The sequence below is a fragment of the Hippichthys cyanospilos genome, chromosome 17 (genome assembly GCF_059441005.1).
Source record: "Hippichthys cyanospilos isolate Australia breed blue-spotted pipefish chromosome 17, RoL_Hcya_1.0, whole genome shotgun sequence".
Lineage (NCBI taxonomy): Eukaryota > Metazoa > Chordata > Actinopteri > Syngnathiformes > Syngnathidae > Hippichthys > Hippichthys cyanospilos.
Window position 1 is genome coordinate 15,987,192 of NC_142385.1, and position 26,559 is coordinate 16,013,750.

General features: G+C 46.5%; 1 protein-coding gene across 22 annotated transcripts in view; it reads right to left on the bottom strand.

Annotated features, from left to right (window-relative positions):
• The window catches only part of tcf7l2 (transcription factor 7 like 2), an 86,804-nt gene that overhangs the window by 51,611 nt on the left and 8,634 nt on the right, over nucleotides 1–26,559 (bottom strand). For 19 of the 22 annotated variants that reach the window (XM_088439913.1, XM_088439912.1, XM_088439918.1 and 16 more), the window contains exon 4: nucleotides 4,048–4,149. The exons of the other annotated variants lie outside the window; for them this stretch is intronic. In XM_088439913.1, coding sequence (XP_088296039.1) covers nucleotides 4,048–4,149 — 102 coding nt within the window. The remainder of the gene's footprint in view (nucleotides 1–4,047; nucleotides 4,150–26,559) is intronic. 22 annotated transcript variants of the gene reach the window in all.

Genomic DNA, 26,559 nt, shown 5'->3' on the forward strand with positions numbered 1-26,559 from the left:
CTCTGGCCCAATTCTGAACGTGGCAAATTAAGCGACAGCGGCCAATCGCAACGCGAGTGGCTTCCTTCCACGCCCACTTTCCCGTAACCACCAAACACGATGTCGTTACTTGTGTGAAAAAGCCTTCCTCCCCACCCCCCGTTCCCTTATGCGCTCCGTTAAAAGCAAACAATGTAATGTAAAAGTTTTGCAAAGCGTCTGTGATTGGTTATTATTTCGGCGATCACGAGCGTTCAAAAAAAATCCTAATGGTGTAAAGTCTAGCAAGTCGGAGTTTTGGGGTGAGCGCCAATTTCTTACCTTCAACTAAAAATTAATAACGCCGATTATCAACCTCCTTGACCGCCAATCTGTGTTAGTAGAAGTTCTGATGAAAGACAAAAAAATAAGGTCTATTTGAAATTAGGTTACATTTTTCCATTTCTTGCTGGCAGTTTTGCTGCTCAAAAAGCTCATTCCGTTCCACAAAATGAAGCAGCTTTATGCTTCGCGTTGGTTTTGCTCGCTTGCACGGCTCAAGCAGTTCCCACAAAGCAATTTTTACACCTTCATCCCAACTCGCCATGCTTCGCCACAAGAACCAACAAAGACTTTTCAAAAATATGAACTGAAAACATATCAGAACAGCGGCGAGAGACGGCAAAGCAGTTAGTGTTTTTCGGCTCCCCGCCCGAGCTTTGTCTTGGAATTTCTCGAAATCACTTCCCCGACAACCAACGATAACCGGGGGAAAAAAAAAAAGGCATCAATAGATGGATAAATATTGTATAACTTTCAGCCAATGGCGTAAAAGTTGATGGGGGCGGCAGGTTTGAAGGCTGCCCGCGGGGTTGCTCGGGCTCTTCAAAAAGGTTGCGCCTGGCCCCCTTTGAGCGCTCGGTAAACAGGGGCAGGCGGCCAGTGTGGGGTCACTTCTTCTTGTCTACACTGTTAGCCTAGCCTTACTCTTTCCGCTTAAGTTGTGATGTTTTTTTTAAAGCCTTTCTTCACGCGAAAATGCAATCGGCAAAAAGTGGCGTTAAAAGTCCTATTTGGGAGGAAGAAAGTCCTGTACCAAAATTGCAAACCTCAGGGAAAGGGGGAATTAGTCAACATTCGGGCTTTGCACTTCATTATTATACATACGTAAAATGACTCCCGCAAACAGCCTTTCCGAAAATAAATTATATTTTTTGCACGAGCTATGAATAAGTTCATGTTAAAACTGATGTGAAATCAGGAAATATAGTCTGAATACAATACACTGAAAAAAAGAAAAGAACATATCCCAAACGTAACTCCTTTGCCTGGATAGGATTTGCTGCTCGGTACTGAAATAATTACAATTAAAATCTAAGTTACATTTGCCAACATTTTTTTTTTTAAATTGTTCCACTCTTTAACCTGCCAAGCGCGTTTAAACCTCGCTAGGCTTGATTTCCAATCCCCTGGTTACTGGCCTGGAAGGCCCGTGGTCATTTCGCCGTTTGTTAGCAAAACCGGAGGCGGCCCTTATCTCGCCGGCCAATCGGCGGAGTCTTATCGCGGCCGGAGCAGCCCTGCTACAAGCGCTCCGGGCGGCGCCGGGTCAAGGTGCCGGAGTACTTTTTATAATTCGCAAACAAAAAAAAAATACTGCCACTGTTTACGGCACTTATTGATAAGGGGATCACGCGTCGGAAAGAGGAGGCCAGCGCGCGCTCAAAAGATGGATTGAGCGACACGGGCGGGGGGTCAACATCGGCGCGCCATCCGCGGGAATCTGTCTTTTTTTTCCCCTTCTCTTTGCCAGATGCAACGCAGTCGGTATGATGCAAACCAGGGAAACATTCAATGGCGCCTCCTTCACAGTCAAGAGGTGGATAACGGAGCAGGAGGAAAGAAAGAGCGCCAACAATACAAGCTGCGTTTCACGTTCAATTTCATCACGCCGGCTAACAGCAACTTGGGTGTGTGCGCGTATGTGTGTGTGCGATTCTGCAATGCCTTGGAGCTTTGCGGCCTATGTGCTGAAGGGGAAAAGAACGAGAGAGAGAGAGAAGAAAAAAAAAACACTGCCTACTGACTTATTTATCATCAAGTTCAAAAGTTTTTCTCGACCAAACAAATACACCTTTCAGATATGGGCTCACTCAACTTCATTATCTCAGCTATATAAAGCTAAAAAAGTGTAATCCTTGGGGAAATTAATTCTTTATGAATTCACATTAATGTGTTTTTAATGGTAATGCACATCCAAACTGATTGGCAAATTTGTCAATAGCGAAAACTTGCAAGTAATGAAAATCCACAGTACGATGGTGTATTTTATAAATAATAATAATAACACTAATAGTAATAATATAAAATAATAACGTTATAGGCTAATAATAAAAAAATACACTCGCTCCACAAATGGGGATATCCATAAACAGCAAAAATCTGCAAATACTAAAAATCTGCAAATGGTGCATAAGCAAGAATTGCAAAAACTCAAAAAATAGCAAGGCCTATCCCAAAGTGGTTATAATATGAATGTTTGAACAAGGCCTTTCAAACTTTTTTCAATGATGTATCCCCTGTGGATTGCTTTTCAAGCCGAGTACCCCCTAACCTGCACTAACCATTTCTTGGTTCAAAATTGAATAAATAAAATAAAAAATGAAAGCAAAGTTTTACCAAGGAGTCTCTATAGCACAAGTTGGCAATAATCTTCCCATTCATTTGTTCTTAACTTGAAAAGAATGCACTGCGGCTTTAAACTATTACTATAGCACAAACTACGAACGCTAACATTTGGAAAGAAGCTCATAGCATTTCAAAAATGAAGCAGAGTTTGCCATGAAAAGAAAAGTTAGCCAAGATTTATGCAGGCGTCCACTGTTTTGCTTAACATGCACCATATGACAGCTTTTTTTTTTTTTAAGATCATATTCAAATTGATTTTAACGCCTCTTCAATGCTACTCAGCTTTAAGGCGACATTATTGGTAATACGAGTGTTTGTTTCAAAACAATCATCAGAGATCCGATGATGTCATTCGCCATCGTGGCAAAGTCGCAACGCTCAATAAACTTTGTTCCATTTAAAAGAAGTCGTAAAAAGCGGGCACGGAGGTTGGATGCGAGGCCCGTGGGTATTTACGGCCCCGCTGAGTCATTTTCAAGGAAAACAAAAAGCCGGAGTATTTACCTGCCTACGACGGGTTTAAGGAGTCCCGAAATAACAGCGCAAGAAGAAGGGGCCCCGCTGAACCGGCGGCTTTAAAAATAACACCGGCATCCGGCGCAAGACGAGGAGCGACCCGAGCCGGTTTTGTTTTGTTGGCAATAACGCTCGTCGTCGCTCGAGCCCTTTGTCTGCCGCGCAACTTTTGACGGCGTTTGCCGAACCACTCGAAGGAATGGAAGGAATTAAACCATTTACTATTTTTTGGATCGACATTTACCGGCAGTCATCTCCTACGGACAGGTCATTTCTATTTTACAAATTCGGATTGAGTCGCGAGCACAAACGTTCTCAAACGCCCGAAAAAGCCGTCTCACACATTCTCCATCTAAAAAAAAAAAAAAAAACCCTGAAAACTAGGGGCGTTAATCTGCCCGCGACCCCACTCATCGATTGTCCCGCTCGGGTGACCCCGCCGACCGCTCGCACAAAAGCGCATCCTCGCACTGGACCTTGAAGCCAACCCCTGGAAAACTTTCAAACTCAAATAGCGGCCAGGCGAGGCCCAATTACGAGCGGGCGCCTCCTTGCACATCCGCGCGCCTGCGGTGAACGGACGGCCAAGCTCTCTTCCTCGCCGGCCGCTGCCAGAGTGGCGTCCTGCATCGCCATCAATGTCGCCCACACTCGCCTCAAAGCGGGACAGCGGCGTTACCTGGTTCCCCGGCAAGCTATCTCAACGCTCGGAACTGTCGGGCTTTCGCACCTGCCGCGCTCCCAGACGTTAGGTAGCGCCTCGCCCGTCCAGTCAAATGTGCAAACAAACGCATGCATTCCTTCACTCCGTTGGCTTTTTTTTTTTTTTTGGCGGCGGCGGCGGCGTGAAGAGCCGGGAAGGGGAGGGGGGCAGTTGCTACTTACAACGATGTGTGCCGGTGACGGGGACCTGGCATCTTTAAGTGCTTGTCTACTCTGAAGACCTCCCGGTTGAACATCTAGCAGGGGCCATTTCATCTGTAGGTACTGAATGGCAGAAAGGAAACAGAATGGAAAGAAGGGAACAAAATATGTTAACAATGCAGAAAGCAAAAAAGGACAACTTAAAGAAGGACGACAAAATGGCACATTTCATTGGATGGACGTGCAAACATAAAAACATAGATGGCGGATGAACGCTACGCTTGACATTCAGGGCAAGTACCGTTACAGAGTACCGGTATCGTGCCGATATCTGGCCTTATTTCAAGATATCGCTTCTTATTCGTTATACGGTGTAGAAATGCCTCTAAAAGTATCGTAATTGCATCTTAATAACACACGCCTCGTTTTTGTAACTCACACAAATTGTTAAAAGTTTAAAAAAAAAAAGGACCGGTTGATTTATAAGCGAGGTAGACTTACACTGAGAAATACTGTAGGTATTTAATTCCAATTATGTCATTGTTTTTTGGGGGACATTTTATGGATCAAAAATGAGTGGTATCGACAGTGGGTATCGGTATATTCTTTCCGCTCTGAAAAAATAGCAATCAAACATCCCTGCAGTCGGTTACACGGGTGGAACATTCCTGGAAAATAACAAGGGTGCCAGGACCTTTGAAAATTGCTAAATGGAATACTTTTTCAGTAGGGATTATGGGTGTTGAATGGGAATTGAGAATAAATATCACAATTAAAGTATAGTATTCAAGCATTTTTTTTAACCTTAAATTGGGGCATATGTACGTCAAGAAATGAAATTGAGCTGTTCACTATATTACTATAAAGGTGAACAAGGGCCTCACAGCAACCCGGAAAAAATGTGTGTAAAGATTGAAAGCTTGGAATCACATCAAAAGAAAAACACAAATGGACGGGGTTCAAAAAATATGAAACTAAATAGGCAAAGGGGAATCAAAATAAAAATAATGAAATTGCAAATTGGTTACATTTTTGGTAAGCTCTTGTTCAGTCCCACGAAAAGTTTACACCCTTCAAAATCCGTAAACTTTTGCAAAATTTCGACCATCGCCCATGAATTTCTCACGGGCCACCAACCAGAGGAGGTTCCAGGCTGACAATATGCTGAGAAAAACGTGCTAATTCATCTTAAAAACGTTCGTTACTTTCCGTACGTCTAAACTGAAGGAAAGCCGAAGGAGGCAAGGTAAAGCAGACGCCGGCTCGGAGCTGACCCCGCGTCATAAAGGCGACTGTTGAGAGCCTTTTATTGGCGGCCATAAAGCGGTCCGAGCGTGGCGTCTCACCAGGCTAGACCTCCTGACGGCTCCCATAAATGATTGACTTGGCCGATAGCGGACGTTTTTCCCAAAGCCTTTCGCTCTCGCCGCCTCGCCGCGTCACACGTTCGCGTACAAACAGATAAGAAGAAACAAGGGTCATGTGAAACATCTGTCAAAATGTGATGACACACCGGATGGACTATTCCAGCACGTCATACTTTTTCCCGGAAGACCGTCCCCGCAAAGATTTGCTTTCCTAGCAAAGAACTTTTCCTGTGTCGACTACAACCTGAGAAAGTCAAAGTATTGAAACCGCACGATTACTTCTTTAATCCTATTTATGTTTAAAAAAAAAAAGTCTGCCTGCGAGACAAACCGCAGTTGAAGCTGTTCTTATCAATGTCAAGGTAACCTAGTTTGACGCTGGGACATTGGATATTTTTGGACGCTTTAAGTATCAATATATTCAATATAATTGAATATTCAATGTCCACCATCTGTCTACAGGTATGTGCAAATTGTCCTTAGGTGTGCGCGGGCTGGCCCAAAAGACATTTTCGCCCGGTGGGACTCAAAAGCGGCTGCTGTGCCCAGCAAAGGGTTAAGGATGGGCACGTGCTAGAAACGCTGCTATATTTGGCCCGAGAAAGACACACGTTTTATCAAACGAAACGTCCTCCGAGACGGCGACTTCGGATGACTTTTCACTCGCAAAACAATTCGAGTGAAATTACCGAGGGGAATCGACTTTAATGACTTCCACTGAAATATTGAAACGGGCATTAGCGTGTGCTAGAAGAGGACCTTTTTGTTCCTTTTTAGCACACTGGCTTTTTTATTTGTCCCGGCGATAATATATTCCCACCATCTGACAACCACATGTTGAGGTTCACTCGAGGTCAAGATGCTATCGGACTAAAATTCCGAATAAAGCGCCGGCTCGGATCTTTGTTTATTTTGAAGTGGGACCTTAGTGTATACATCGCCTTAGACGTGCAAGGCCGGATTAAATAACTTTTGGGTTGCCTTGTTGTAGGAGTGCGCGCCGGTGTGCAAGCGTGTGTGTTTGAGTCGGCGCTGGTCTGAGAGAGTGTGTCACGACCCTTACTGAGACTGTGTCTAAATCAGTGGTAATTAGCGGAGAGTTCACCACGGGGTGCCTGCCAGTGGTCCACGCTGGAGGGAGTTATTGACTCCATGACCACGGTTACAACCCCTGCGGTGGGGGGAGGGGGGGGGGGGGCTCCGTTGCCTGGTGTTTCTCTACTACGCATTTATGACCGCAAGACAGCTTTGAGTGCTGCAAAACTGCCATTGTTAATACTTGTTTGTATGGGGGGGGGGGTTGTAAAAACCCGAGTTGAGCTCTTTCGAGGATTTATGGTCCCCCTACACCCGGGGTATTAATTGTCACGGCGGGGAAGGGGGGGAATGGCGAGGAGTGGATGGAAGGGAGTGATGAACGGATGCCGCCATGTTGGATGTGGCAAAATGGCGCATTTGCTGAGTGAAGATGTAGCAAGTATTTTACAGTCAAAAATTGAAGTCTCCACTGTATTTAGCCTGTATAACGGCCCCCATCATGTACCCCATTTTCATTAGTATAATGACGATACGAATTTTTGACAGGTCTTAGCCACAAATGCCACAAACTATAACACATACTGTAATATACAAGTGAGCGAGGGGAAATGCACTTATGTGTACGGATTTTTAAAAATGTCTTTGATTATAGTCCTATAGTTTCAGAATTTCAGCTGAAGCGCGTGGGTCAGCAACGTCTCCCCAGCGATGAACGGCGTTCAGCGCACTTGCATGAGTTTACGGGGCGGATCTGCCACATCCAATTTGGCGGGAGTTTTGGCGTATTGCAGCAAGGAGCCCACGTGCTCAATGAGGAGCCTACGCACGGAAGGCTGCTCTACGGAGCTGCTGCCGTCTATGAGGTAATACAAGATGGGCGCGGGAGAGGAGCCAGCGAGGCCGGCGAGGTCAGCGCCGCTGCAGGGAGGCGCGAGGGAGGGGGGGCAAACGACGAATCCAGCCACCGGAATGTCCCGTCAGTGCATGTGCACACATGCTTGCAAATATGTCAACGCAGCTGTAGCGAAAGGACGTTCTGAGTGAGCGGGGGTGACCCCCCCCCCATTGAGAGTGGCGATTGGGGGGCGGTGCACACGTCCTAACAAGTGGCCCTACTTCAGCTCGCCCATTGCAAATGTCCTGGCGCACTAATCTCTCCTGCAGCTTTTACACGCACGCCAAGGAAAACGGAGCCCTGGCAAGCGCGGTCTTTTCCGACCCACGCCCCCACCGTCCTCGGCCGGCCCCCGCTCCCCCCGCCGCACTCTAACTCCATCAACGGACGCGCTGCCTGAGCATGAGTGGGCCACAGCCTCTGACCCCTCTCTGCCGGCTCCCCCCGCCCCCCGGGCCGCGAGCAGAAAACTCTCCCGCTATGAGGGGGCCTCCCGGGTAACTCAAGAGCCATTCCCAAGTGACAAATTGCTGCGGAGTTCCAGGATAACTCTCTCGTCTCCGCCGTCTCGCTTCCTGCGCCCCCCTCCGACAACCCCCCACCTTGTAAGAACCACCCAGATTGCTTCTTTCTCTCCTTTTCATCCCTACGCCCGACCTCCCTCGCCCCCCCCTCAAGCCGGCCCCACAATGGAAGCTGAATGACTCAATTGTCTCTAATGAAGTGAAAGACAACAGAGTCCTACAAATCATTGTACCGCCAAATTTTTCATCCCGAGCATACGAAAGCTTCTCGGAAGGGGATGGGAGCTGGGATTCTTTCGCATTGGCTTGAAATCTTCAGCCCTTAAAAATTTCTCTCAAAGGACAAACATCTTAAACTCGTTTGGGTGTTTTGATTTTGATGATGAGGTCGCTCTCAAATTAACGGTGGTACTGACATACAATGTTGAGAGGTTATCAACGGGCTCGGTTCACCCTTTTGTTTTATATGCATGGCCCATGTGTATTTGTACAGAAAAGGACCATGGTCATGTTATAGCAGAGAATAATGATATGACTTTGGCATGTTCCGCAGAGAAATTCTGAATATTCCTCTGCAAAAAGAAACCGCTGAACAGAATTTGCAAACGAAGTTTCTGTTTTTTTAGTAGCAATACAAAGGCTGAAGATTTCGCCATATTTTAAGTTTGTGTCCCTGATACATTGAGTCGTTGAATAGAGCTCAGACTGTGATCAATCCAAAGATATTGACCACGGAGTAATAATGAAAGACCGTCTCAACTACCAAAAGTCGGGAAAGCCGGGTCCGTTGAAAGTTCTTAGAAAGAGACCATGACTTTTCCGCAGTTTTGCTGTCATAGCACCGGTCAATCAAGTTGCCATCTGATATACTGCATCACATGACTGCTGAAACAGAAGCCAAAGAACAGCTTGTTGGTTGTGGGATTACAAGAAAAGGGTACCAGACGGATCAAACAAGCAGAGTTTAATAGGCAACAATATGGCACTTTCTTCAGCAGATAGACCGTTGAACGGGCGAGGCGCCCCGGCCGCGGCGTTAAATTTGGGAGGGGGCACAAGAGGAGGGGCGGGGTCATAAACAGACAAACAGCAGCTTGGGTTTGGAGACAGCATATGGATGTTGCGACCGAGCACCGTTGGGGTCCGACCCATCTGTCCGACATGCACGATTTTTCGAAAAATTCACCTGAAAGCTAAAGGTGAAACTCGCGTGGTCCAACAGGCACAGAAAAAACAAACAAAAAAAATCTCAGTGATGGGATTGACAGCATGCAGATTACACCCAATCATACCGCCGGCGCTTTAAAGAGCTTTATTAAAGTCTGACGAGATGAAGACGAGTTAGAGAAGCCCATTAAAAAAAAAAAAAACCCTCTGCGAGTAAACTACCCGGGGATTAACGGATTAACCCCAGCAGTTTGACTACAATCTGATCCCTTTAAAAACACGTTTTCACTTGATCTGTTTGCAGTGAGAGTCTGTCCTCCGTAGCAGGTGGAAGGCAAGGCGCAAACAACAGTTGCTGAGGATTCGACACTTAATTTTGAGCGACAGAGGTCAGAGCGAGCTTAATTCTTCCTCTTTGAAATCCCCCTGGCCTTGAAAAACAAACGTGGAGCTACAGATGTTTTTGGGGAGGTCACTTGATGAGCAGGCCGGGGCAAATTCGACACAAAACTCACTGATATTCGGACAACACGGGCAGCTTTGGTCCGGCTGATACACATTTTATGAGTAAATATTGGCGAGAAGAAGGCGGAAAAAAAAAAAAAAGAAAATCCGCCCCACCTGCGTTGATAGCCAGAGGCGTTTCGCAAGCAGGAAAATAAAGGCGGAATAAGGGAAGGCCTGGGGTTTGCGTGCCCTGGGGCAGGAACGGCTCCACCGGGCCTATATTTACTCCAAAGCCAGAGCCACTCGGGGGCCGAGGGCCGGGTTCTGCCGGCCCTGAGAGCGCCGGGGCCATCGAGCCGCTCCAGAATCCACCGGCTCCGACTCTCTTCTTCCCTGCGGGAGCGGCTCGGCCCGACTCCTCCAAATAAACATGTATTCCGACGGGGGATGCCCACGCGGCCTCTCCTGTCTTACTACCAAACGCGGACTCGCATCTTAAAACGAAGGCATGCTTGGCGAACCTACACTTGTTAAGTTGTTCAACCTCGATGGCCGACCTCAGTCATTCACCGCCGCGGACGTTTATATTCGTCGACAGGAATCCGAGGACCGAACCGGCGCGTAGAAACGCCTCAAGTATGCGTCGAAAGGCTAAGTTTCGTTTCCGGACGGGACAACTTTGAACATTTTGGTCTCGTGACGTATCGGGTGCTTTTTACGCGTTGTTTTAAGATTCCGTCGACCAACACTTGACTTTCGGCCCGGCCTGCGGTGACTGTTTGCCCTGCTCTCTTGAACACGGGTCCGTGAGATAAATACAGTTTCTGCTCTTGCCATGTTGACTTAACAGGTGTGGACAAATGTGCTAGTCAAACACCAACAGAAGTGACCGGTAAATGTTGAAGATTATGTAAACTGTTGGCCACTTTGTTACGAAAAAACATCCTCTGTCAACGGGGGGGGGGGAGAAAAAAGGTCAAATTCCTTTATACCAGTCCAACGTATTTGTGGGCGATAAATCAAGTGCATTAAATAAACAATTGCACAGAAAGATGGCGGGCAGGGCGGCCCACGGCCAGAAAGGCCATTAGAAAATGCGTGAAAACATTTAAAATCTCAAAAATATTTGGGTGGATTTCAATGAAATTTTGACCAAAACCTAGCTAAGAGTATCTATATTGAAATTCTTAAAAATTGCACATATCAGAGCAACTAATCCAAGCTCCAGGAAAATCAATTAGCCAGTTGCGAAATGATTGGTAGCTATGTTTGATTTTCGCCATCTTTGATTTAACTGACTTTTTGAAAAGTAAATTACAGCTGGCACCGGTGTCACTTTGAAACACTTTATCACAGGTACCATCTTTTCACCGACACTTGACAGATTCTAACTACGGCGACTGGAAATCGACCCCATCTTCTCATTGGAGGCGGCGAAAGTTTCCGCCGCTCGGTAATTATTGTTTTAATTATTGTTTTATTGTTTTAATTGTATTAATCAGTGAAACGGCCTACCCGGAATTTTTAGAGATAGTTCAACTCGATTTGACTCGAAGATTTGCAGGAAAGGAAGTCTAAGGCGCCACAAAGCGTATGACGCAGTGTGAGGATCCGTGAGTCGATTGCAATCTAGCCTCTTCCCAATGAGCCTCGGGAGTCAAGTGTTCCATTTTTCCCCAAACTCTTCCCTCATCTCGTGCCATTAGGAGTATCTTGGCCGCTCTATAAATAGCGACGGGGAGGATGGAGGGCCGGCAGGAGATGGCCGAGCTTCCAGCAGCCTGGCTAATGAACCTCTGGCGTGGGGCGACGCTGCCCAAAATCTCCTTGAGGTGTTTCCTATCCCGGCCAAAATGTCCGAGCCGCTCACGTAAAAGCAGATGAAAATCACAAGGGTGTCAAACTGAGCAAAAACTAGTTGTCCCCCCCCCCCCACATGGCGTCATTTGGTCAACCAAACCAACAAACTGAGATCAATATTTTCGGTGTGTAATCCTGCTGACAAGCCAAGTGACAAATGTCAATCCAAAGATGTTTTACATAAGATAAATAAATTAGAAATATGTTTAACCGTATGAGAAAATGCCTAATTTCCACAATTGTCTTTTTTAAAGCGCCTGCGCTAAAATGTTGAAGGGTGACATTGATGGGTGACACACCTGATGACTGTTGGTAAGGAATCGCAGTTTCCAACCATCATAGAAAGATTCAAATACGTGTGTCTTCTTACCACATAAACCACAGTTTAAATACGTTTGACGTAATCCTTCAACTAACCAACAAACAGCATTCCTAACATTTTTGCGGGCGTAATGTTGCCAATCAACAAGCTTTTTTGAAGAATATAATTAACCAAACAGAGAATATGCATAAGCACGCTAACTAACTAGCACTGATCCCAACGTGAAGTCATCTTCCTCAGAAGCTGTCCGACGATAAAAAACAACCCGCGTAATAACGATTACTTTTGCGGCTTTCAAGCCTTCAATTCTTTCGACCCAAGACGTTAGACGGTGTTTAGCTGGCAGCGTGCAAACACCCTTCAGAATGTTCAAACATAACCGGAAACGGGTCCCTCGACTTGCCTGCGAATGAACGAATCTATGAATCTACCTGCGCTAACCCCGCAGAAACTGGAATTACTGGTCTGTTTTTTTCTTCAGAAGGCTGTCACGTTCATCAATCTTAAGTACCTGTTTAAACGGCTGCAGTTTAGCACGGAGGCTTTTTCACTATAAAAACCAACAACAATGCCATGATGTCGCCTGAAGCCATATTTTCCATGCTGTTGTCGAGCCACTCGCTGGAGCCTTTGCTTTTGAATAAAAAGATAAAGAATCCTAATTTATTGCAACGTTTCAGACCAACCTCCAATACACCAAAAGCTACAAAAGAAAAACCATTAGAGATGTCGAAATTAATTGACATGTAATCAATTATCAAGGTAATCAACAATTATTTTGACAATCAAGTCATTGTTTGGAGCTAAAAACTTAAACGTGCACCAATCTTCTTACTTCAGTCTCTCATCAGAAATGATTCTCAGATTTCTGTAGTGTTTCACGAAAAGCACAATTTTTTTTGCATCGAATCAAAATAAGAAATTTGCAGACTTTTACTTTGGAAAACCACGACTGAACCAGAATCAGGTTTAAAAAGTTTGCATAAAAATCTGTAGAGATTGGATTTTTTTTTTAACTAGATGAATATTTATGCTTACAATACTGTAATGTATTTCTATTAACAAAAGCTGGAAAAGTCCCTTGAAAGCAAAGGCGTTAAAGCGCAGCTTTCTACACAGGCACAAAACAGGCTCTTGGATTGTCAGCGCTAAATCGTCCTGATTGGACCGATCTACAAAATGGCCTCTTTTTTTTTTTTTTTGGGTGAAAGGCAAGGCCAGGAGGCGGGTTGGGAGGAGGTCAGGTAACACTCGGCACAAGCTCAGGGCGAAAGGGGGCGAGCGAAGAAGGTGAAGCTGCAACCGAGCTCAGCTGAGGGCGTGAACGGCGCGGCGCCCGCAGTCAGCCGGAGAACGCCGTTATTTGTTATAGCGCTACGAGGAGAGCTGCCCTTGATGTTTTTTTCCCTCTTTTTTCTCCCTTTTTTGTTCTGCGAGAGTTCGCTGCGAATTAGTTAAACGGCAGACGGGATATAAGGAAGCTGCTCCTCGCAGGGGAGACAATGTGTGCACTCTCAGGCTTCAACAAAGACTTCCGACACGCCGGGAACGCCGCCGCGCGCTATCACACGAATCCACCTACACATATTCATCAATCCCAAAGTATCACGCAGGAGGCACCGCACACACACACACGCAGGCAATTAATCCTCACAAAAGGAACACAGTGAGCAGCAAACACACACTTTTTCTTTTTGTCTCTTTGGCACCTGAAAGCGCACCTGGAAGCAGTCCAGGCTGAATATTCATGAGAAATGTCGGATCGCAACTCTACGATTTCAATTTATGGATGTGGAAAATATCTTTCAGCAAATACCTCCTTTAAACACCTAATAGGATAAATAGATTGAGTACCGGATTCTGACAAACATCGGCATCGTCTGTTAAACAGCTGACGGGAAACCATCGATGGATTTAAAAGTGTGATGGCCTTGGGAAATCATTTCAAACAAATATTCAAATAACTTTATAGCAGACACATTGTTAGTATGGATGTTTTTCAAGACCAATATCAGTGCAGTCATCGATATCAAGGACCAATGCAATGTTTCCTTTAGATACACAAATTTGACCACAGTAAAAACCAAAACGGCATGATTAACCCTTACTGTGCACGGCGTCGGCATTCGGCCAACGGTCTAAACAGGCAAAACGGCCGAAAGGATCCGGAACAACCAGTGTTTAAATTGTAACGAACCCTTAAATTTCTCTAAAAAGTTCTTGCCTGTTTAGGACTTAAAAACAGAAAAACATGTGCCTAATAAAAGCAGTTCTGCCTGTTGCGACCATCAGTCGAAAGTGGCCACAGTTCCCGATAAAAGGTAAAAAAAAAAAGAACACGTTTTTTCAGTTTGCTCCGTTTCCTCACATGACCTTTTGATTCCTCTCCGACTCGCACACACGACACACACGTCTTCATGTTAATTATCACTTAATAACGAGACAATCTAGCCCTCACTACCCAAACGTGCCAATTATTGATGAATCTTTCATTTGACTAAGTCATTAGTCTTCCGCCAGCATAACTAGAACACTTGAGTGAGACAAATTGACTTGACAGAATGATTTAAATAAAGTAAATATTCCTCCGCCCCCTCCCACTTGCGTATCTTCTGGCTTTGCATGGCCAAACTCCGCCCCCGGACAAAAATCCCACGCCGAAGATAACGTGTCAATAATGAGCTCGGGCCATGTATTGATCCGCTTAATTTTGCATCTATTAGCAAGGGAGCGCTTTGCTCCGGGGGCGAGGGAAGCCTGGATGGAGATCATTACAACTGATGTTCACACACACACGCACGCACACAAACACACACACATACAAGTACTGATATGTATGCTGTGATTGACATGGAGATAAGGCAGCAGCAGAAGCTGGCGCACGCCTCCCCGCACACTGAGCTAATGATACACCAAAACATGCGCGTATGCTCACGTCTATCTAGGAAGCTGCAGAGGGAAAGAAGAAAAGCAGGCCACATTGGCTTTTTTTCTTTTTTTGGGGGCTAATTGGCACAAGTCAGAAAAGGAAGCTCGTGAGAGAAAGCAAGGGAGGAAAGCAGGGCGAAAAGAAGAAGCATTTAGCGGAGACCACTTAGTTATCAGACTAGGAGGAGCGTGCCATCCCTTGGCTAGAATACGACAGGAAGAAAATGACCCAAGAATGGTCAAAATACTGCGCAGGGGTTAAAATCATAATCGTCCGGAATGACGGGGGGTTCATTTATTTTTGGCCGTGTCACCCAATCCTAGTGCACTAAAGCGCAGGGGCTGATGGCTGTTGCAGCACACCATATAGCTTAGCGCCTAGCATTAGCCTGATATTTCAAGGTGGGAACATTTGAAGTTATTCCAGATATAGACAAAAGACGGGCTCTTATTGGGCTGTTTTCCTCACTTCTGACAGATGCGATGGAGACACAGGGTGGATTCACAATCCACCGCGATTCCCCTCCTGCCACAACAGGCCTGGCGCTTGGCATTGATGCAACCGCCTGAAATATACAGGAGGAGGCTGCACTTTCTAAGCACGCGGGCCAGACGGCAATACCTTGGTGTATGTCTGAAATTTACGCGGGGAGGAGAGGTCTTGCATGGCGCAACCCGGACTCTATGGAGGTGAGGTCGGCCCGACTAAAAACCTTGGCTGGAAACCGCGTTGCTTTTTTTTTTTTTTTTTTTGGCTGAGAGATGCACGGGAGGGATAGAGGGGGAGGCGTGAAGCGCGGGGTGGGGGCGGCAGCGGTGGTGGGCTCGCGGAGGAGAGAGGGTGAGGGGCGGCGGGGAGGGAAAAGCCCTCAGCCAAGCCATCAAGTTGAACATTGAACTTCAGAGTAGTAGCTGCCTTTCTGCGCTGCGCCGTTTGATGTTACCTCCAAAGCAAGCGATCAAAGGCTTGGAGTGTGTGGCGTGGGGAAGTCCCAAGCTCTTAGCCTGCCAGCTTGTGATATATGCAAAGAGAGAGTTGGGAGCTAAATAAAAAAAAAATAAATAAAGAAAGAAAAATAAAATAATGAAAAAGGGAAAGGAGCTCGGATGGAATGTGACTAAATACGACAAGAAGAATGCGATGCAATTGGCCGCCCGTTTACATGGCGCTGTCGTGTGAAATGCATTTCCATGGCAACGATGGAGTGAAAGCGAGGACCGGGCACAATAGTGGATTTTTTTTTTTTTTAAATAGACATTTGTAAACAGAGGTCGCCACGAACTGAAAACAACGGGGAGAAAAAAATCTGGCACCAGATATTCCATAAAAGATTTTTTAAACGATGAATCGAGCAGCAAAACGGACCCATTTTGATCTTTCCCAGGGGCCGCCCATTTTGCCGCTAGCTGTCCACTTAAAATGACATCACAGTTGACCAGTTGTAAAATGGTAATGTCCTTTTTAAGAACCACCCCCAGATAGATAAAATGCATGGATTTTTATTTATTTATTTTGGCTTCATTCAGATTCTATGAATGCACGATCACAATGCCATGTTCGAAACACAAAAAATAAATGACTTTCCCTTCCATTTCCCCCCCATACTTTCAATAGACTTTTCTTTTCTTTTTTCTAGGAGCTATTACTCCATATTTTCTGTGCTGATTTGTGACACGGGGCAAGCAGAGGCTGAAGTGAACAGTTTTCTTTTCAGAGTAAACTTCCTAGTGCCTCGGGCACTAACACTTCCTGTCCCTTACCTCATTGGTTCTGTGTGGGAACCAAAATCTCAGAATACGGACAAGCATTTCTCTCAAAATATTTCCATAATTGAATCATTTGATGAAACAAGAACGCATCCCATGATTTATTTTCATTTCAGTATTACTTTTGAGAGCAATATAAGCGTTATTTGGTAGATTCCCAGCAAAATTGTAATGTAAACTGTTCTCTATTACAAATGGTTGTGTGTAAATATCCTGTTGGGAATGTTGTGACAGAAAAAGCAGGTTTTTCTTTTCAAATCAAGAGCAAATTAATTGGGTTAAATTGAGTTAGAGTAACCCTTTCGCAAAACATTGCAAGCTTTTGTTTTGTTAAGTTTTATATGGACGCACACTGCCAAGAGGGAAATAGAGGCCAAATAAAACAGTTGATGTTATAGGAGAAAAAGAAATGGAATTAAAGTTCCAGTTAAATATTTTGTCATTTTATAATAACATTTTGTCCCATCTTCCAAAAACGCCGGTTAAGATGTATAGGTTATGAGATTTTTTTTTTTTTTACGCGGAAAAAACAACAACAACTGACTGTTACAGGTTTTGATCTACAGGCGGCATGGCGACAACTGCAAGAAATGGAAGGGAGGCTATTTGTTGGTATTACAAGTTGTTCCGTTTCCTCTCGGCAAGCGTCGTCTGGATGTGAATATACAGAGCAGCGTTAAAGGCAGGACTGCGGTAAACAAATCGCGGTTGTCTCACTGAGCACACACACACACACACACGTGGACTCAGCTGGGCCGCAGTGTTGCGAGAGGTGTGTGCTAGAATTGACACTATGAGACTAACACACACGCACACACCCTTTCCCCAAGGCTGTAGGATTAAGAGGTCCAGCTGGCTGACAGCAAGCCCCTTCCTTCCCACGTATCCTGTCAGCCCCGTTTCACCCCACCCCTGCAGAACCCCGGGTCTGCGTGCCAGTCAGCTGGGCGGAGTGTGCCAGCGTGACACACCTGAATTTAACGCAGCTCATCTCGGGCACAATTTCAGGAATAGCAGCCCGTGACGCGTCGATGGACGATCGAAAAAGTTAGCGCAGGAGCTAGAAAACCATTAGGAGCGTGAAGCCGGGTGTCCTCCATGCGAGTCGCTGGACACGTTCCCACGCTTGGACGCTGAGGTCATACCAAGCCTCCCTACACTGGACATAAGTCATGTTTCCGAGACGCTAGACACGAAATTCTGATCTGGCTTATGTATGGCGTCGGCTACGTAATCGTGTGAAGACTCGTTTTTTGGTCTTAACATTTTAGTGGAAAACAAGCACAAAGTGATGATTCACAGTTACACAATTAAGGGGCAGGACTACTCTAGTTCGGTACTTGGAATCCATCTCAGACTAGACTCGGGTTCTTGTTGCCGTCTTGGACTTGACTCCTTCCTCGGCGTTTGACTCGCAAGATATTCGGATCTATTCGAGCGAACAAACATCACAAACAAACGTGTTCCGTTTCTGTTTGCTTCTGTTGTTTAGCCGCATACGCTGTTAATAAGGGAAATAGTTCCATGCTGTCTTAGGGAGGAATGTAATTTCTTTAACCGCAGTCATGAGAAGAGCGAGACATGAGATTTCGCTCTGTTGAGGTGCACGTCTGGACCGGGGCTAGGACTGAGACCTTGTGGGCTTGGACTTGAAGCCAAATGAGACGTTCAGCATCGTAACAAATAGGGCTTCGATGCGGTTGCGGGTTCCTTTAACGGTTCAATAAAACTGCCGAGGTCTCGAGAAGAACTAATGAGTCAAATCAAAATGCACACTTAGCAAGAAATCCCTAAAAATGGAAGCAGCTATGTTGATGCAAACTATTCATTTTTTGACTTTTATAAGCGATACATAAACATGCTGCACAGTGAAGTGAATGGTATGGCTTCATAGACATGAGGGGTAATTTGGGTTGCAGGTTCCTTCAAAGTTATAGTAGAAAGAGCAAGGTCTCAAGAGGCGTTAATGAGTCAGGGTAGCATGAATTATCCAAGCAGTAGCAATGCTATCAGAAAATGTAGTAGGCCAGGAACCTTAACAGCCTTGTAGGGAAGCTTTGCGTTTTGTAGATTATTAATGTCTTGTTCCGCCGCTTCAATGGGGTTAGTTGCGCAAAAAGAAGGCTTTTACAACTATTAACAATAGAGATGCAAAAAAAAAAAAAAAAGGAAAAAATACGTACCATACCGAAGTACCAAACAGACTCAATCCACCTTGCGTTAAACTAAAGTACTTTCTTTCAGGACCAAGGAACATCCCAACGAGAGCCTTTTCCTTCAAAATATATTGTCATTTCAGTCTTGTGTTCATAAATATGGATCACAGAGTCAGAGGTTATAAGAACCAAACACATAAATTCTTCAACTTCCTTATTACCAAGCCCGGCATGAGTGACGGGCCTAATACGGGAAAGTTTCAGTGAAGACAAAACACGAACGGCACAAAGGTTGCGAGCACGACCGCGGAATGCTAACACCCGACTTGGAGCTGCCTTGCCTGAATGGATCACTAATGAGAGCCGGGGAAGAAAAAAAATCTATCCGGCTACCCTTATACTGTTGATGGGGTGGATCGCTATCATAGATTGGGGGAGGGTGGGGTGTAGGAAATGGGAGGGGGGGCGGACAAGGTGTATGGAAAGAATAAGAATGAGGGAGTGAGAAATGGGGAAAGGGAGAGGGAAAAAAATCACTATGATGACACGTAAGTGCAAAGAGCGATTAAGGATTTACTTTCAAAAGGACTCCCATTGATCTTTTTTTTGATAGACCTGCAATAAATCAAACTGGATTGACTCGCATGAGAACCAAGCCTAATCCTTTAGTCAGATCCGGGAGAACTCAGACCAAACCAGCTGTTAATTTAGGCTTTACAAGATAAAGAAGGCGAAATCCAACCTGATGTACCCTAGGGCAGAGGCTTACATCATCTCTGTAAAGCAATCAACTTATTGCCAGTTTGGAGAGGTAATCAGAGCACATAGTGAGAACGGGATGGCAGGGGAGGAGGGATTTCTGGCCGGAAGAACACAATAGGAAGGGAGCTTGGAGGGTAGAAATGTGGAAGAGACGAAAATCGGTTGAGGACAGGAACAACTTGAGGCATGATACCGTAAATAGGTTTTAAAGTTGGATTTTGACACTATTTACACCATGTTCAGAGAAGACTTACTGGCTGGCAACATCTCCAAGGTGTAACTGGCTCCTTCTCTCCCAATGAGGACAAACGCTAAAGAAAATGGATGGCTGCTTGGATTTGGACCTTCACCTATCTCCAGACGGCAAAGTTGGACTGCGAAGGTGCTAATGGTAGCGTTTCACCCACAACGCCCCGCAATTTCCTTGGAGCTCGAACCACATCTCATCCCATCAGCCTGCGCCGCCTCAATCGGGCTCTGCCTGTAATGAAGCCGGCGCGTCATAACAAAACCGTGGCAATTAAAATGGTTATTTTTGTACGAATCTCGCAACTGGCCAGAAGTATGATAAGGCACAGAACGAAGAGCGCTAATATCTTCTACGCATCTGTTGTTTCCGTTTACTACAATCAGACGAACGCGAGGGTGTAGGCTCCTCTTCTTCGCCGCGTGTCACCGAGACGGCGGATGCAGAGGATAAGGCTTGAAAACTCCAAGCACAGCCACCCGCCGCGTTCACGCTGACACAAAGACTCATTAGCTGCCCATCTTTCCCCCACCACCCCGTGTCTTTAATGTCCTGTTTACGCTGCAAAAACAACCAGATCAGTCCTGAAATCCAATAACGGAGCTTTGCAGGGCCCTTTACGCCAACCCCGCAGGAGTGCTGAGGAGAAGCAGGCCTCGCAGTCTCTGGATGCCGTCCAAAGGGAAACTGAAGCTCAGGAGTCCGTACAAAACCACACATAAACTAAGAGTTAAAACAGCAGTCGCCGTTGAGGCTATGGACGCACCGCGTGGACACACTCGCCCGATCTCCAGTCCCAGCCTCACCACCATTTTTAAAGCAAACCCAGACTGGCTGGAAAAACATTTCATAGTGTTTTGTAAATATCTGTCCGCCCAAAGTATCTAGACCTCAACTTTAAAAAAGAAATACGTCTTGGCTACCGGTCCCCTCGAGCACCTCCCTCCGTGGCCCCAAGGTCACATTTAATTACACAGAGTATTAATCTCCGGGGACAGATGGCAAGCAGGCCGCCTCTCAATTACTTTATGCCCAATTGAATCATTACTGGCGTGATTTGCTAAATCGCGGCGTGCCGAAGAGTGAGGCAAGGACTGTTTGGGTGCGCTACAAGTGGGGCGAAAGGCAGCGTCGGTCCGGTAAAGACCGAGTCACAGGGGGCAGGTGTGCCTCTTGTCGGGGACGGGAATCAGAAAAGAGCTGAGAATACAAGGGGATGACTGTGTGGGGATTTGGGGAAATTGGGAAGTTTGGCTCTGATAGCCGTGGTATTAAAATAAAAAAAAAAAAAAAACACACAAGTCGCTATTTTTCTTGAAACTAAAACCAGAGCAGAAGGCTCATGTGGAAGCAGTCGGCTCCAGGCAGGCCGATCCGAGGAAACCGCATGGCAGGGCCAATTCAAAACATGGAGAAAACGATTGTCTCCTTAACGCGCGCCAAGAAAAGTTGGATTTTCTGTGGCGGCGGGGGTCTATTTTATGACAACCATTTGTCATTGGGGCGCAATCCCAGTGGGCTCCACTCCTTCCAGCTGCAAACCCCAGAGTGGAAGCGGTCCCATCGCAGCATCCACCCATGCTGATGCCTCAATCATCATTTTCAAGCAATTAGAGGTTGACTTTTTCCGGCGTCTCCGACCGCATCTCGCCGTCTCGCCAAGGAGCTCCAGAGGCCAACAAATGAGACTCTCAGCCAGCCGGGGCCAGTTTTGTAATTTATTTGTCGCTCAAAAGTTAGCGGGGGCCTCTTTCCGCCTCGGCCGCAGAGTGTCTTATCTGTGCTGACGGTCCAAAAATACGCTCAGAATTCCACGCGTGTTCTCCAGGTGACGTTTTAAAGTTTTTCCTATAATCCCTACTGGAGATGCTGAAAACGATACCTTGAATACTCACACAAGTGAGCTGCATAGTGTGAAACTAAATCCAGCAGTAGTGAGAAACATTTGTCCAACTGGCGACCGAAGTGAGACTGGCATCTCGCCGATAACTGGGAACAGTTGTGTAAAGACCACTGGAGCGCCGATGTAAAACGATCCGCGGGAACGTATAGAAAACTTCCACAAGTTCTCTTTTTTTTCCCTCCCTGGTCAGGGCAAGGAATTCCTCCTGCCTATAGACAGCAGAAACAGTTGTTCTCCCCGGAGATTGGGCAAGCACTTTGGGCGGGAGCAAGCGAGCAGCCGAATTAGGGGGAAGATGATGACATATGCACATGCAAAAGTTACAGCGCTGGATTTTCACACCCCCGAGGACGATTTGGACTGCCCCTAAGAGGCCCCGAGGACTTCCTGTGGCAGCCCATAGACCATGACGCTGCAGTTTGGCTCCATTGCTAATGTGTTCCATGTTTATGCTGCCATCAGGCAAAACTGCTGCCGGCATCTGAGCTTGTTCAAAGAACGCACTGTTACTCAAATAGTGATTTACGATGCAACAGACAACCTCGGGGCATAATGTACTGTTGTCACTTGACCTAAAGGTCAATTAAGACAGCGCTGGTAGTAGAAATCCATTACGAATATACTGTATCATCTCTCTTTTACCCGCTAGGGCAGCATGTGCTGGATTCTTAACGTCGTTGGTTCGGGGATAACAATTTAAGCCTCATCCAGACCTGCTGTAAATTCCCATTGCATTGTTCATTGCTTTACGAGTTGTTCGAGATGATGTTGCGTGACAGGGCAGCCTACAAAATATTTCAAATGTTTTCCACTGTCTTAAGAAGGTCATCAAAAGTAAGAGTGGCGCAGAACCTCTGAATTATTTTGAGAATACATCATTCTACAAGAATATGAAAAAAAAAACTTGCATGAAAACTACAAACCAAGTTGCCCTTATGGCTAAATTGTGACTTGCCATTAAAAAAATGATTCAATTTGGCCTTTGGTTCTGCCAAAGCTACAATTCATCCAGTTCTGGCTTCTGGTAAGAAGAAAAGTTGTCTTTGAACACCCTGAACCAATCCAACATGTTTCAATATAAACACGCATAAAACGCAGGTCGAAAAGTTGATGAGCAAACAATCAAGTTCATGAATTAAATAGCGGTTTCAAACTGCGTCTATCACGCAGTTGAGACTAGTCGTTCCCGGCTCCGTCGCAGTCAAGAGGGGAATTCAAGCCCAGGCCTCTGACCTGAACTTGACCAGGAGCCTTAAGTCTTCCCCCAGCTGCTGCGCGTCAAGCCCGAGGCCCGGCGCCGCCACCTGTCTTTGACAAGCCTCCACATTCACACCCGGCGCGCTTGCTCCGCGGCCGGGCCGCGTTTCCGTCAGGTGACAAATGCTAACGCGCGCTCCGCATCCAACTCTGACAAGAGGCACTTCACCATGATGTCAAGCACTTAGCCAGCATCCTAGCGAGAGATGGCTTTGTCCCCGTGTCTGATAGCAAGACAGTGGCTTAAGTGTTGGAAAGCAAAGCTTTCCGCAACACAGATGCTGCGCTAACCACAATTTTTCCACAGCGCTCAGCTCTTGTAATCGTTGAGTGATTCTACTTCGGGCAACCCATGAAGCGCAAATACCGTACTAAGCAAATCTCGGTCATCAGTGAGTCGCCAGCGCTGACAAGTAAGACTGCGCTCGCAAAGGTTTTCTCAATCAATGTAGCTTCTAGGGATGCAGCCATCAAATATTTTGGTGTCCGGATATACTATTGAAAATTAAATAATCAAGATTTCGGATGAAAACAAAACGTTTTGCTTGGTGAAACAGCAAAGATGAATGAAGAAGAAACATTTCCACTGAAATTACATTTTTCTTCATTTTTACATCACTTTTTGGTCAAAATTTATACTGCATAGTCGCAGGTGATTTTACTAATGAAAAAGGAAGATTTTAAATGACTATTTCAGAAAAAGTGACATCAAAATCACAGTAGCGATTTTTGCTGGGTAAAACACATTTGAGTGAGAGTGCTTTGTTAAAAAATGGTCGGTCAGAAAAATAACTGTGTCGGATGCCTCAGTTACATTTATTTAAGTCCTTTTGAAAAGCCATCCGTCGGCCCTCGCCGGTCTATACGGGGCCGTTGAGTGCCGCTGGCCTCTAACGCCGCTCACAATTTATTGCCGCTTGCCGCTGTTAACGCTGCCCGCTGCTAAAGATGGAGTCAGTGCTAATCGCTGGTATTAGACACCGATTAACACAATGTCTGCCAAATTTTTAAGCATTCCGAATTAGCATAATTGGCAACTGAACTTGATTTCAGGACAACGGAGTGTTGTTGATGCCGGCGATGACTCAAGTCAGCCGAAACGCAGCAACACGCTGCGAGGATTTAATTGGCGAGAAAAAGCGTCGTAAGACATCGACGTCCACATATTAGACGGGAACTGTGGTTAGCTTGACTTCTTCCCGAGTGTGCGCACTAAAAAACGAGTACCCGAGGCAGGAAAAAATCCTTTTTTTTAACAGATTTACTTTAATTAGCCGAGGACTTGTTTCACCTCTTGTAGCATCGGCATCGATCGGTGCAGGAGCAAAGAAGGAACGCAACTTTTCCTGACATCAACAGAAGACCAATTTTCTCCTCTTGGTTTTTAATCTTGAGCAGCAATCTGCTGACAAGTTGGACACACAGAGCAATAACGGGGCGTCCCGGAGACGACAGCGCCTGATGGAGCGCGCCGCATGGTAAATGGGGCTTGTGTCCACTCTGGCATGAGCCGGACCGCGTCCCCCCCACACCTCATTTGCAACGCAACCCGGCGAGGTGCGCGCACTGCATCTTTTGTCACGTCTGCGCCCAGGCTTCACTTGTTTTGTCCTCCGAGGAAACTTCTGGGCGACCGGCGAGCATCCCGCGTTCCGTAATGCCTCCCCGGCGCGGCCGCGTCCGTCCACACCAGTGAGCCGGCGACCGACACGCACACGCACGCCTTTTCCCCAGTTTGACTAATGTGCCCTGACACTCGTACATCACCCCGCAAATTGGCCAAATGAATTAACCGCGGACCCTGCTGAGCTTTACGGGCTTTAAATGGATTTCCTCCACTCCAGGTCTGGCCAATAATTGCATTTATCCATCTTGTTGAAGCCAGGTTTACACACTCGCAAAAGATCATGCCAATCCCCTGGAAACATTTTCCGCTCTGGCGGCCAGCGCGCCAGACATTTGTCATCGGATCATAACGGCTAATTCAAACAACAATTAGCTTGACGACCGGGCCGTATGTCAATGTCGAGATCCTTCTCGGATAAGGTGCCGTCTATCTCTTCATCTGTATACGCGCACGCACGCAGGCACGGCCATCCATTTTGTCTCCGGGTGATCAATTGAGCCGTGTAAGACTTGATAGTGTAGTCGGCAGCGGTAGGGTAGAAAGCGCATGCCTTTGTTGAGCCAAACCTCCAGACGGAGTGCGAGGCAGACATGGAGCACTTGTTGAGTCGGGGTCATCTCAACACTTGGGAATGTTTGAACAGAAGTGCATTAGACACCGGAGGGGGTTGGACGGGCTGGGGCAAAGGACAATTCAACGATGTAAACACGCGGCTACTTCCTTCCCCGCGCTCCCGCTCAAACGGCGTACACGCCGCTCTCATACGGCCGGCTGCCGCCGGGGTCGGCGCGGAGCGGGACGGGGCAGGCCGGAGCCAGCGAGGGGCTTCCGGGAGCACCGATCCGAAAGTCGGAGCCGGCCTTTCCCTCTGCGTTTTGTAACAAACCCCACCCGCTTATCTTTATTGATATTCCAAATATGCAAAAGTGCGGCGCCCAGTAAAGATAGAAGTTGCTGTAAAAAGCGGAGATAAGGAGCCTCCGGGTTCTAAAGGGCAATGCGACGTGCATCACATGACGCGGAGGCCACACCGGCGTAGCGATGCCAGCTTCTAATCTCAACTTTCGTTATGAGGGCTGCGCTTCCTGATTCATAGCTTCTATCGTATATCAACCTTTGGCTCGCGCGCCGATAGATTTGGACCTAAAATAACTTCCTATCGGAGACTCCTGCGGGTTACGTTGATTTTATTATGTTAAGCTACTTAAGCGGAACGGCCCGTATTTGTGCGTCCAAAAAGAGAACGCCGCGTTATGCCAGAGTTTGTCTTGAGCGAATCCCATCTGTAGCTGGGCCTCTAAAGACACATTTTGCAATGTTCATTTTGGACTTTGACGGGTTGATCTACTTATGTGGCTTCCAAACTAAACAGAAAAAAATCCAGCCTCCCACTCCCTCAGATAGGAAAAGAAATTGCCACTTGGGAACCTGCTGGAGTAAAACTTGTCCCATTTTTGGTTCCAGACCCATCATTACGGACAGAGCAGGATATGGCCCAATTCTCCAAAAGGCGAGGTGCTGAGACTAAATGCAGGGACGTGCGCTGCAAAGATCTGCATTTTTTGCTTGTTTTGATTTTTTTTTTTTTTTTTTTTTACAAGGGAGATCCAATAAATCCGTCACCGTTTGGGCTCGGCTTTGCTGGCCTCCGCCTTGCCTACTGCAGTAAAAACAAGCGCCGTTGCTGAGCGGGGAGACGCCACAATGGCTGCCGGCCGCCGTGTACCGTGTAAGTGATTTCAGGGAGACTAGATTGCATCGTCTTGCGCCTCAAAAGTGCCAAAGCGCCTGGTGGCCTGCCCCGTCCGCTCACTCTCTCCATCAGTCAATCAATCACTACTGGCTGGACACCGGGGGTTGCAGTTGTCTACCCAAGTCACTTTGTTCCTTCTGAGCCCTTTGGGGAAGGAGGACAATTGACAACTCACTCGATGCCGGGAGTCAATTTGCCCAATTTTGGAATCGACCTCCACCTGATGGACAATGCAAGTTCTGTAATGCGTACGCTGATAACTCGGGACGGTTGGATGGTCTCCATTGATTGAAATAATGACTGGATTTTGGGGCACGGGCTTGCAATATCTCGTTATCTGGGCCTAAAAAGGAGAAAATTGACACCAGCTCTCGTCCAGGCTCAGCAACCGGGTGCCGGTGGGCACCAGGTCGCACAATTTTGGGGTATGCTCAGCCTGAGTTGGAATACGTAAATAATACCTCCAAAGTCCCGAGGATGAAAACAAACGTATTTTGAATGTATTTTGTGAGT